Source organism: Macrotis lagotis, chromosome 5, assembly GCF_037893015.1.
Source record: "Macrotis lagotis isolate mMagLag1 chromosome 5, bilby.v1.9.chrom.fasta, whole genome shotgun sequence".
NCBI classification, from domain to species: Eukaryota; Metazoa; Chordata; class Mammalia; order Peramelemorphia; family Peramelidae; genus Macrotis; species Macrotis lagotis.
Genome location: NC_133662.1, coordinates 258,642,491 through 258,656,253, shown reverse-complemented (window position 1 = coordinate 258,656,253; position 13,763 = coordinate 258,642,491). Strand labels below are relative to the sequence as shown.

At 41.7% G+C, this 13,763-nt stretch overlaps 1 protein-coding gene across 1 annotated transcript; it reads right to left on the bottom strand.

The window, feature by feature from the left end:
• Nucleotides 1-643: 643 nt before the first annotated feature.
• CRYGS (crystallin gamma S) lies at nucleotides 644-13,747 on the bottom strand. Its single transcript, XM_074189541.1, is given in 7 exon segments — nucleotides 644-3,859; nucleotides 3,861-3,906; nucleotides 5,289-5,324; nucleotides 5,327-5,411; nucleotides 5,413-5,532; nucleotides 10,492-10,551; nucleotides 10,553-13,747. Coding segments are annotated over 7 exon segments (633 nt in total). The 5' UTR covers nucleotides 10,634-13,747; the 3' UTR covers nucleotides 644-3,654.
• Between the last annotated feature and the right edge of the window lie 16 nt (nucleotides 13,748-13,763).

Sequence of the window (13,763 nt, the reverse complement as noted above, 5' to 3'; positions counted from 1 at the left end):
AAATGCCAAGTTTAGAATAACAAAAAATAAAACTTATTTTTACAAACACTAGCCAGACTGAGTCATGCTAGACAAATATTACTTCTTTTTGGCAGGGCTATCAAAGTAGAAGATCAGGGAAATGCTTTGGGTCCAATTTAATAAGACTTTTGCAAATAATTTCCTAAGGCATTTCAGATAATTCTGGAGAAAATGGACTCAGAGCTGGTTGGATGGTCAGACAGACTCAAAGAGTAATGTCAATGGCTCACTGTCAATATGGCAGGCAATCCCCTGTACAATACCCTCAGGGACCTGGACAATTCCCATTCTCCACTAATGGACCAATCGACCTTCAGAAAAATGGTGACTTTTTCCTTCAGCATCCTTTTTTCCTTCTCTAGATTTTGCCCATTGCCCCAAGTCTCTGACTCACAATGAGCCATGTGGTCTTCCATATTAATCTCATCAAAGACTGCTGCAACTATTCTTCCCTCCCTGGATTGTCCTTAACAGGATCAAAGGAATTACCACCTCTAGAAGATTCTTGTCTCCCATAGGACTCAGAGGTGCCCCTATTATCTGCTAAAGTGAGTAAGACAAGGTCCTAGGAATTCTTATATCTCACAGAGCATCCACTCAAATATGCCACCAGATAGGGCTTTGCTGGAGCCAACTCAAACCTTAAGAGACAATGGGGGGGGGGGGCGGCTAGGTGGCGTAGTGGATAAAGCACCGGCCTTGGAGTCAGGAGTACCTGGGTTCAAATCCAGTCTCAGACACTTAATAATTACCTAGCTGTGTGGCCTTGGGCAAGCCACTTAACCCCATTTGCCTTGCAAAAAAAAAACCTAAAAAAAAAAAAGAGACAATGGGAAACATTTTTACTGAGAGTATTTACACCTCAGAAAAGCTTCAGTGAGAGGTCTTGATTTATTGTTTTGTTGACTATCTAGACTTAACAAAATGTTAAAGATGCAGAATGAACTTCAAAGTGTGTGTGTGTGTGTGTGTGTGTGTGTGTGTGTGTGTGTGTGTGTGTACCTACAATATTCTCCTGAGAGATTGTCATTAAACACTGACCAGCTCCTCATGGTCCTGTCCAACTTCAAACTGCTATAAATGCTTGAGGTCTCAGCCAGATCTAATGACAGAAATGGGGTGGGGTAGGGAAGGGGAGGGGAGACAGATAGATAGAAACAGAGAGAGAGAGAGAGTAAGATTGCCCAACCCCAGCTTCTTGCTCCATTTCTAGCATCACCAACACTGCAGCTATGAGGGTGAAGGTTTGACCTCATGAAGGTTTCTCACATTGCCAAAGACTTAAAACAGCTTTCCCTACAGAAAATACATTTTCCTGCTAACTGGGGGGGTCCTTTTTTGAGCTCCCCCCCCACCTCCAAAGACTATTTATTCTGGTAGTAAGATGTTACTTTAAAAATTTTCCCTCTTAGTTTTCATACTCTATGATATGAATTGAGGCTCTTCTAAGGAGAGGAAATCCAAAGTCTGCCAGCATGCAAGCTTCTCCTATCTGTTAAAAGATGCCCAGTAAATCATACAGATTTCTACTGGTGTCCAACAATGGCATCTCCCTCTCCAAACTTTTACTGATTGGTTGGGTATACTGCCAATCATATAAGAGCAAAGTATTCACTTGAAAAATGCAAAACCAAACATTTGAGGACTCAGTCATATTTAAGCAGCAAGAATGGAAAATAGAGCAAACTACACTTGTTGCAAGTCAACAGACATTGGGCTTATTTTCTAAGACCACTCCTACAGATGATCTGATTTCAGACTGAATAGTGGATGGCAGCCAATATGGCAGCCCCCAAGCCAACAACTGGCTTTTTTCTGTCTTCCCATTTGATCCCTTCTTGCCAACGTCTTAAATCTCTTAAGTGTCTGTCAGCCCTGTCCTTTCCCATTGGATTTTCCTTTCTGGCCTGCCTGGTCAGCTGCCCATGCCCCAGTGTGACCCAATACTATTTCATTGTCTACTCCCCCTCAAAACAATTTATGAAAATATTCACCTAATCATTTCTCATCTTTCTTCCTTCTCTCTAAGTCAGTTTATTTAATAATCTCTTAATATTTAAATATTCCTTTGTCCTCAGTTTCAACTTAAAAAAAGTTTTATTTATGCTATTTTTAAAAATCACAATGTTTCTGAGTTCCCAAGATTCAGATTCATTCTGACTTTCACTAAGAAGCCTTCCTGATAACAAAGAAATAAGGTTACGGAAAACAAACCAAGATATTGGCCCCATCTGACAACATATGCCAGATTCTATGCCCCTAGTTCCCCACCTCTCCACCAAGAATGTACTGTGATTCATTTTGAATTCTCTAAAGTAAGTCTAGTGATCTCATAGGTCTTGGCTTTCAAGGTCATTCTCCTTTATGTTTTGATTGATTGTACAAATTGTTCTCCCGGCTTGATTTATTCCACTCTGAACCATTTTATACAAGCCTTCTCACATCTCTCTTGTACCATATTGTCCTTTCTGATAGGGCAGCTATATTCCTTTATACCATTCATTCAGGTGTTCCCTATTTAATAGTTAATCACTGTGTTTCCTTTTATTTGCTACCACAAAAAAGGATTTTCAATGGATATTTCTCTAGGTATGTCAACTCCTTTCCTGTTTTTGACCTTCTTCAGGCATATCCCCTATAGATTGGGGGGGGGGGGGGGTTGCTGTCTCCTGTCTCACTTTCTCCTCCAGAGCCATCTGGGTCTAGTGGTCAGATATGAATCAGGATGACTGGAGATGGCCCTGGATGTCAGGTGAAGTCACTTGTCCAAGGTCACCCAACTAGTAAGTGTTAAATATCTTAGGCTGGATTTGAGCTCAGATCCTCCTGACTCCAGAGCTGATGCTCTATCCACTGCATCACCTAGCTGACCCTATAAACATATCCAATATCTATGTGTGTGTGTGTGTGTGTGTGTGTGTGTGTGTGTGTGTGTGTATAGGTGAGTAAATGAGTGTGCATGTTTATGTGTGCATGGGTAGTTAAGATGATGAATGTAGGCCACAGAGGTTAAGAGACTTGCTCAAAGTCCTACAGTTAATAAGCAGAAGAGCTAATACCTGGACCCAGGTCCTCTGACTGGACAACCAGTGTTTTCCACTGAGTCACACTGTCTCATCATATTTGGGAGACCACATGGTTCAAAGGTTAAAGACCAGCTTTACAATCACCAATAACTTATCTACATCATCTTCTGCCATGTACTGATTGTGATCTTGTTTAAATCACTTTTCCTTTCAGAGTCATAGGAACTGCTCTAGAATTCTATCTTGTAGAGGAAAGGCAGTTTTGCATGGGTCCAGGAATTGTCACATTGACTGTTTGACATGCCAATAAAACCAAAGGGCTAAATGAAAAGAAAATCCCTATTTAGTATTGGAGAGAAAACTATCACTAACAACCACTTTTTATTTGCAGGATTCCTATTGATATGAGGTGAGATACCAGGGTTCTGTAGAGGTGATGATGAACCTGGAGAAAGGAGTGGTTAATATTCTTATGCCAACCTCACTATTGGTGCCAAGGAGCATTTTAAGAAACTCACTGTAGAGTCATCAAAGTGGTCTTATCAACTGCTTTATTTACAGGTATGCTTTGCCCACAGACCATTGGTGTTTAGCCTCAAGTCCAAACCTACATGTACCCTCCATCACTCTGATTTAGCAGAATGATTGAACAACTAAGCACAGGAGACTTGCAATGCTCCAAGGAATTCTGTCTGCCATGATAGTTGGGTTGCTCATAGAAGACCAAGACCCCATCCAGGACTTTACAGGACTGGATCTCACCAGTATGGAACTGTTCCATGATGGAAAGGCAGTCCTCAGTGGTCTCATATCTGGCCATTGAAGTCTCCCCTGTCAAAGATCTGAAGCTTATATTGGCCTTCACCTGACTGGAGGAAAAAGACAACAATGAGCATAGACCACTGAGGAAACCCTGATGCCCCAAATTCAAAAGGATCAACAGGCATTGGCACCTAGCTAAGTAGACCACTAAATCCTGATTCTCAAGCTTTGCTGATAGAGGACTGACTAGACAAGAAGTGACTTAGCCTCTCAGAGGAAACAGACCTAATAATAAAAATCAATTGCCCTTATAAAGGTCAAGTTTGGGCCGGAAGAGATATGAAAATGTTCCTCCTTCCCTGTTTTGCAAAGGGAGGATGCTAGAAATGTAAAACACTGGAATTGGTTGATGGATTGGTTAATTTGATCTAACTTCCTTATTTTTCTCTTTCTTTTGAATTTTTGGTGTTGGACTTGGAGTCGAGAAACCTGAATTTGAACCCTGTCTCAGAAATGTACTAGTTGTGTGACTCTGAGTAAACCACTTGATTTATTTCAGGCTCAATTTCCTCATCTGTAAAATGGGAATAATAATAGTATCTACTTCCCTTCCCAGGGTTGTTGTGAAGATCAGTGAAATAACATATTTACAAAAATGGAAGTATGGTTAAAAAATTAAATATCAATAAAAATTAGAAAAAAACTTAAAATGGCCCTCAGAATTTATCCAATTGAAGGCATCAAATATTTAGTAGGTTTCCACTCTGGGTAATATACTGTGCCAGGAGTTAAGAATAACAAAGACAAACTAAAAAAGATTCCCTGCCCTAAGGGAGCTTATGGTCTATGGAAGAGGTAACTGTGTTTACAAGAAAATAAAGAAGGTACAAGATAATCCAAAATCATTTCAAACTAACGAGAAATCCAGAAAGGTTTTGTATAGGAGTTAGTACTTGAGCTATGCATTGAAAAGACCTAAAGATTCCTTCTGAGTGAATTCCAGAAAAACTGGACCACTTGAACCAAGGAATGGAATGTGATCGTGTGTCTGTAACTAAGAAAAGATCCCTACCCATCGTAATCTGGAGAGTCCAAAAGAAGGCTTAGAGAATTAGGAATTCTGATCAACACAAAGACCAACCACAACTTTATTCCCTTTCTAGTTTTTTCCTTATTCTTTTGTTTTCTTCCTGGACATGGCTAATGTGGAAATTTGTTATGTATGACTTCCTATTTGTAATGGGTTTTTAATTCTTTGTCCTCTCAGTGGTTGGGGATGAAAGAAGGAGAAACTCTGGAATTGAGAATAAAATAAAATGGAATTAAAATGAAGAAGGAGGAGGAGGAGGAGGAGAAGAAGAGGGAGAAGAAAGAGGAGGAGAAGAGGGAGAAGGAGGAGGAGGAGGAGGAGGAGGAGGAGGAGAACAACAACTTATTATCAAGCCTTTTTTCCAGAAACAGGGAAATCTCCAGACTCACCATTATGAATGACCTTGCAGGAGCTAAGTCTGTCTTCAGCCCCCTCCAGTGGTGGTAATCGGGATATTTGCCCTGCATTAAGATAACCATGCTCCTGGTAAAGTTAGGCCTCTCATAAACCACCCCAGGCCCCACCATCCACTCGGATGGAATTGCAGCCACTCAGACAGGTGTGGAAATCGGCACAGTCACTGTCACACTCCTAGTGGTGACCTTGGAAATTCTTGTGATCAGAAGCACAAGGCTGGCCAGGCCAAGCAGTGAGGGATAGGGCTTCACTCAACTATAACACAAAAGAGCGATAAGTATTCTCCTTAATCACACATTTCTCCCTCTCTCTTTTGCAAATTCTTTTCCCTAAAAGGCAGCCAATATCAATAAAAACAAACTGATATTGTTTGAATACATACTGAAACAGGCTATTTTTCACTTTGTTTCATTTTTTCTTTTACTTGAGACTTCTTGTATAAAATGACTAATGGAAACATTTTACATAATGGCACATATATCATCTGTATGTGATTGCTTGCTGTCTCAGGAAGGAAGGAAGGACAGAATTTAGAACTCAAAATTTAAATAAAAATGTAAAAATAATGGGAAAAAATAAAATACAAGTTCTATCTAAATTTAAAAATAAATGAGACACTAATTAATAAAAATTCTTCTGAAGGTTGAACCAGAATGGCCCTAGAAAGTAAGGAAGAATATGTGGGTGAAACTGAGATTTTTCAATAGGATTTAGAACAGGATCCCAAATCTGAGGTCCATGGATGAGTTTCTTTTTTTAAATTTTATCTATTAAAGGCAATGGGGTTAAGTGACTTGCCGAAGGTCACACAGCTAGGCAATTATTAAGTGTCTCCTGACTCCAGGGCCGGTGCTCTATCCACTGTGCCACCTAGCTGGTCTAAATGGTCCATGGATGAGTTTCAAGGGGAAATAGGATTGGGAAAAAAAAGACATCTTTATTTTCATTAGCCTCTAATTGAAATTTATCATTTCCATCAATGATTTAAAACCATGATTCTAAGAAGATATCTCCCAGGCTTCACTGGACACTGCTTGAGGGGTCTTAAATACCAAAAGAAAGTTATGGGCCCCCAGACCATAGGGCATTGATGGTAGGTCTAGAGATGAAACAATTTTGTGATGCCTCTGAGAGAGAGAAGCAGAGAAAAGCAGAATGACCAGAAACCCTGACTTCGGTCAGGAAGACCAGGGTTTAAATCCTCTTCCTCCTGACCCTACTGGTTGTATGACCCTGGGCAAGTCACTTAACTTCTGAGTTCCCCAGGCAGTTTCCTAAATTCTCTTAGAGGGTAGCATATATAATCATGGTCAGTCAGACAATAAGCATTTATTAATCACCAATTAATCAGGGCTTGGGATACAAAGGAAGAAAAGAAAAAAGAAAAACAATTCTTGCTCTCCAGGAACTTACAGTCCAGTTGGGAAAGGGGAATTGAATGACAGGGAACAACATGCAAAAGATTATATACAAATAAGATAAATTGGGTTTATCAGAAAGGAAGCACTTGGATTAAAGAGGCCTGCAAAAGCATCTTCCAGACAGATAAGGGTGGCACAGGTCTGGCAACAACAAAAATTGACTCTGGCCTGCAGCATAAAGAGACGGGAACTGCCCTCAAGGAGTCAACCAAAATGGTGATTCCACCAGGGCAAGGAGCTAGCAAGGAACTTCCTTGGATAACACAGTTGGACATCTCTGCAACTTGTAGGTTTAGGGTGGCCTGGGGACATGTGAAGTGACTCGCCCAGGGTCACACAGCCATGATGGGTGTAAGGTAGGACTTCAACCTGGGTCTGAGTCTGAGGTCAGTTTGCTAATCATAATGCCAGGCTGTCTCTGCAGAAGGGATGCTGCTGTACACAAATAAGTAGATACCTGATGGTTGGGGAGGAGGAAGGAAGGATTCACTAAAGGAATGAGGAAAGGCTTCTTGTAGGAATTGCCAGACCTCCTAGGCTTAAGGAGCTAGAGCCGGAAGGGATGGGAGGCCATCCAGCCCAACTTCCTCATTTTACAAAAGAGGAAACTGAGACCGCGAGAAGTCTAGGGCACAAGGTGCTGGACACAGCTTTGAACTGGAATGGACCTTAGTTAGACATCATTTAATCCAACCTCATTTTAGAGATGAGGAAACTGGTGAAGACAAAGTGACTTGTCCAATGATTCACAGGTGGAAGCCAAGTCTTTTCCAAGGTACAAGTAAGGAGGGAGGATATCTGGTTCTCCAGTTCTCAACCTTCTCTTCTTCTCCTTGGCATGTTCTACCTCAAATTGCCCATTGGGTATCGGTGGGGGGCACCATCTTTTTAATTTCCCTATGCTTTGGATGCATCACAGGTACTGGTATCCATTCAACCTCAAATATTTATGGTCTCATCTACCTGGATAGCCAGCTTGCCTCCCTTTCTGCTTAGATTCATCCTTGATTATGACTTCTGAATTGCTTCTGCTATCATCATTTACACATCACAGTCCTTCTAGGTCCTCCATGGCTCGTCTCATTGCCCTGGGATTGACTGTTTAGACTGTGGTGATACATAAATGAATCAGAGATCTAGGATTTCAGAGGTCCTCCCTGTCAAACTCCTAACACTGGATGAATTGAGGTCCTCTGACCCCTGAGGCAATATTTTTGACCTTATACCAAACTCAGAGGATCTATGAAAGGGAAAGGAAAAAACTTTTATTAAGTACTTGCTTAAATAGTATCTTATTTGAACCCCACAACAGCCCTGTGAGATGGATGGTTTCATTATCCCTATTTTACAGGTAAGAAATCAGAAGCAGAGGCTAATTGACTTGCCCAAGGTCACAGGCTTGAGTAGGGATAGGATCTCAGGTATTCCTGACTCCAGGGCTTCCTAACTTCCCCACCCAGCAAGTATCTATTAAGTGTGTTAGATATAGGGGATAGAGGAGAGGAAGAAAGACCCCAACATTCTAATGGGAGAGACAACGGTGGCCATCAGCTACAGATATAAACAGGATACATTGGAGGTTTTTTCAGAGGGTAGATGCAGAAGATCTGAGCCAAGACCTAGAGGAAACCCAGAATCCCAGAGGCAGTGATGAGGAGGGGGAGCTTTCTGGACATAGGATACAATTGGGGAAATGTAGAGAGTGGGGGTGGGAGTACTTGCAGAGGGTTCAGCAAAGAGGCCTGTGTCACTGGATTTTTGAGTAAAGAAGATGAAGTGTGACAGGCTTTTAATTTTAAGCAGAGAGTTTATATTTGATCCTGCAGAATAGGGAGCCATCTGCTGGTTAGACCTGAATATGAGAAACCTGGTTTTGAGGAAGGTTAGGTGGTGCAGTGGATGGAGCTCTACTTGCTGGAAGGGGTGGAACCCATTTTACAGATAACTTGCCTAGGGTCAGACAGCTAACAGCTATCTGGGGCTGCATTTGAACTGAGGCCTTTCTGCCTTCAGGGGCTCTGAACCCCTATGGAAAAACAAGAGCACCTCCATGACTGGAAGCTGCACTTAGACTTTTGGGACACCCCTCCTGGTGAGGTAGGCCAGAATCATTGGCTCTTTCAACAGCTCAGAAGTTCTGTCAATGGGAGACAGCTCACAATTCTTAGATAACAGAGAATCAATAGATTTTCAGAATTAAAGTCTCCATTTTTTTTATCAGAACTTGGGAAGAGCAGCTAAATTGAAGGATTTGGGATAACTAAGTCTGAGGAGAAAAGAATGGTCCGGAGGAAAAAGGTAACCCTAGAGCGAAAGGCCCCCAAAAATGGGGCAGAAAGAAACTGGGGAATTTATCTTTTAAGTTTCAGCTCACTGATGCCCAAGAGTTCTTTAAAGTATGGCTAGTCTATATGAAAGAGAAGAATGATCCTCCATTGCCATCTCTCAAAAGCTACTAATAAAAGGAAAGACAAATTAAAATGACTGAGTCTGGTCCCAGGAAGAGATGAGAAAATTGTCTGCCTTTCCTTTCTTAACAAAGGAGGGGGACTATGCATAGCCTGTCAGATCCAGCACCTGGGTTGACCATTTTTTGCTAAATCTTTTACCTTTTGTTTTGCTTTGTTTTTACAGTAACTTTCTGTAGGAAGGGGCATACATTTGAAAATAAGGATGATGTTAAAACGAAAGACACCAAAAAAATGAAAATTTAAATTAAAAAAAAAACTTTCCAACCATCTGGGATGGTTTCAGAGAAGACAAGGGAAGATCTTTTGTGACCATATATGTCTGGGACTAGGATTTCTTCCCACAGAATCTTTTTTTTTTTTTTGCTAGGCAATGGAGTTAAGTGGCTTGCCCAAGGCCACACAGGTAATTATTAAGTGTCTGAGGTCAGATTTGAACTCAGGTACTCCTGACTTCAGGGCCAGTGCTCTATCCACTGTGCCACCTAGCCTCCCCCTTCCCACAGAATCTTATAGAAATTAAGTATCATTTTAAAAACACTTATTTCTCCTCCCCACTGTCCCTATAAGCTAAGTTACACCTCGGATGATTATTCTCACACTACAGATGGCAACAACCAAGTACTCAACTTGGCTTTGCCTGCCCCTCCCCAGCCCACTCCAGCTCACTAGGAGCACATGGCCAACCAGCCAAGTAGCCACATGAGGAGTGGGAAGATCCTGAGCTTTAGAGCCAGAGGCCTCCACTCAACCCAGAGTCCAGTCTCAAAGCCACTTAATCTCCCTTGGACTCAGTTTTGCATTTGAGAAAATGACAGGGTTGGCAGACAAGATGATCATTCTCTAGTTCAAAATCTGTTCCTAGGAGCCCCTTTTACCTCCCTACTCCTCAGTTTCCTTTTCTGTAAAATAAGGGTGTTCTATCACATAGTTTTGAAGGTTCCTGTCAACTCTAAATCTTAGGATGCCATGAAATAACATTTCTTAAGTGACATTGTACATAGGGGGGTGAGGGTAGGGCCAGGGAAGAGCTCAGGTGTCTGACCAATCTCTCTTTGCCCAACTAACCAACAAGACAACTAGTCATTCAAAAGGCAATATTCTAAATTGACCAGTCCATACAAATTTTAACTCGCTTATCTTCTCTCCTTGGGAAATAAGTCAACACTAATTAGAATATGCAAGCCGAGCCTAGAATAAGCTAGAGTAACAGGTGTGTTTTGTGTCTGTAAGGTGCCACCGTGAAGAAGCAGGTGAGTTGGGGGCAGGTCTGCCTGCTCACTTACCTTGATTATACTTTTAGACATACTCGTAGCCCAGATTGATTTTTCCCAGTGCGGACAGAAACTCAGATACAGCTAAAGTCAGTCAAGGCCATGGAAATGTTTTATACTGGGCTGGTTTCAAACCAAACATTTGCTTGGTCATGAGAATGTAATGCAAATATTGAGTGAGGTGTTTGGAGACTGCCGATGCTTTCTAGAAAAATGCCTGGGATTATGAAATAAAGCAAGGCTTCCAAACTAGCTTCATTGCTTACTAAGGGGCAGCTGCATTTGGACTATGCTGAGTCAAGACACCTGAAGCCATCTCCTCTCAAAAGGAAAAGTGAAAAAAACCCAAGATCCTTCTCTTGGGATTAGAGGGGATCAAAGGGAAATCAATCAACCCCTAACTTTAGAGATGAGGAACTGAGGTCCAGTGAGATGGGGCACCAGAGTTGGTGCTCCTTCCACTGTGCCACACTACCTCTCTCCTAAGGAAGATCTCTTGTACAGCTAGAGCAGTAAATTCCACAAAGCTCTCCCCAACACCCCAGTGCACCGTGCCTGGGTGGACCCTGGACTCTCAGACAATAAACAAGACCAGATCTAGCAGGTCCTTCCAAATCACAAAGAGTTCTTGCAAGGCTCCAGAACTGCAATGATGTTTGTCATTTAAGAACCAAGTTCAAGTAATTGCAAAAATGCTCATTACCAGGTTGGATGCCAGGTGTTTTGGGGAAGGAGAGACACAACAAGCCTCAAAGACCTTTGGCTAAGAGGGGAAGGAATAGGGATCTGCATCAGTGGAGGGTGATGACAAAATCGAGGATGTGGGATGACAAGGGATGTCTGTGGTCACTAAGTCCAAGCCACCCACAAGAGGATTGGAGTCAAGGATGGCAAAGGACTTTTTTCTGGTATCCTTAGGTTTTACCTTCTTAAACTCCACAGAATTACCTGTCTTTGGGTGGCAGACATGAAAAAAATGCAGGAAAATGTCCCTCCATATGCATATCAAACCCTCAGTTTCCTGATGACCTGTTTTGATTTGAACATAGACCAGGCTTCCTGTCTCCCCACCTGCCCAATCCCCAGTCTCTCTCTCATACACATATACACATTCATTCACATGTATATCCATATAGAGTTACACACACACACACACACACACACACCCAACCATAACCGAGATCTAATCTATATAAAATTTGAGTAAAGCTTTTAATTTGCTTCATTTTCAATGAACAATTTCTTATCCATACTTTTCCTTTCAAAGAGATTGCATTTGTAGAGTGATCTCTCTGGGACCTGGCCTTTCTTTGGGCTGTTTGGGTCACATGCAGAATGTTGCTGATGTGTAGGACCCAGAAGAACAGGAAGGAGATGGGATCTATTTTTGCGCTCTTTCTTTGGTTGGAGAGGAATGTAAGACTGTAAGACTCTTCTGACCTCCTCCCCTTCACACAGGCATTGTGGCTGCCTGGTTATTCTCACAGATATGTCCTTGATGTTGGCAAATTGAAAAGTCCTGGTAGAAATCAGCTATAGAAAAAGCTATATAACACACTCACTCTCCCTCTCCCTCCCTGTCCCCCTCCTTCTCCCAAAGAACCCACCTTGAAACCCAGCCTAGCAACCACTCAAGGTGAGGATGAGGACCATGTTATTGTCCAAGGGCTTGGGATCACAGATTATGAGATGGAAGGGGCCTTTGTGGTCATCTAGTTCAACCCCCTATTTTACAGCTGAGGGTGAGAGGTGATGAGACTTGCCAGTCACAAAGATAGTGAGAGGCACTATGAGAATTTGTTCCTAGGCTCTCTGACCTGTTGTACTTGGTCTCATTAAAACAAAAGTTCAAAGGAAATGCAAAATTTCTATTGTTCATCAAGTATTTACTACATGTCTCAATGTGATGGATGAGCTACTTTCTACGCACAAACAAAGGAGGGACCAGACCTTCCATTCTGTGGAAGGAGCTCTGAGGCAGAAAGAACCCCTGGGAAAGCAGAGCAGCTCTGACCCTGCTGGGGCCTTAGAGTCGCCTCAAGCCACTGATCCTTAAGTAACTTGTTCACAAGTGCCAACACCAGTTCTAACTTAAAAAAAAAATACTTTCCGTTTGTACAAAGAAAATAAACAGAATACTAGGCCCCTCATGCCATGGCTTTTACCAGCCTTGGAGGCTTCTTTGAAGAGAGAAGCAACCAAACACGCATCTGAGCTGATCTCTGATCTCATTCAAATATACGTCAGTCAGTTACTTAACGACTGCCCAGACTGTTCCCACCTGGGTAATCCTCTCCATCCGTTCTTGCCTTAACCAAAACAAAACTCCTACCTTCTCTCCTAGGGAGGGCCCAGCTCAGATCATCTGATCTGAAGGTCCCAATCTGGCTCCTTCCATAACATACTCTCCATTCCTTCCCTGGACATTGCCATTTTCATTGCCATATGTAGGGAATTGAGCCTAAAGTGGTAAAAACAAAAAACTACTCTTCACTTGATAAAAGGTCAAAGGATATAAATGGAAAAGCTATCAATAAGCAAACAGTAAAAATGCTCTTAAATCATTATTGATTAGAGAAATGTAAATTAAAACATATCTAAGGTACCACTGCACAACCATCAGATTTGCTAAGATGTCAGAAAAGGAAAATATCAATGCTGGAAGAGATGTGAAAAAATGTATGCTGAAATGGTGAACTAATCCACCCAATTCTAGAGAACAATATGGAACTATGCCCAAAGACTATATAGCTGTGCAGACCCTTTTACCCAGTAATACTACTACTACTAGGTCTGTATCTCAAAGAAATAATGAGCTGGATGCTTTCATAAAACCTGAAAAGACTTACATTAACTGAAGAAGCAAAGTGAAATGAGCAGAACCAGACCACAGTAACAGCAATACTGCAACAATTTACCAATATAGTGAGACACTTAGCTACTCGATCAATACAATGATCCGGGACAATTTAGAAGGACTCATGATAAAAAAAAAAATGGTATCCACCGCCAGAGAGAGAACTTACAAGTTCAGAGTGAAGTACATTTTTCTCTTTACTTTCTTGCTTTTAATTTCACAACATGGCTAATGTGGAAATAAGTTAGGCCTGACTTCATATGTATTTCTTGTCTTCTCTTGGGTGAGGGAGGGATGGAAGGATAGAGAAAATTTGGGACTAAAAGTAAAAGTAATTTGTTTTGTTTTGTTTTTTTAGTTTTTACAAGGCAGTGGGGTAAGTGACTTGCCCAAGGCCACACAGCTAGGCAATTATTATGTGTCTGAG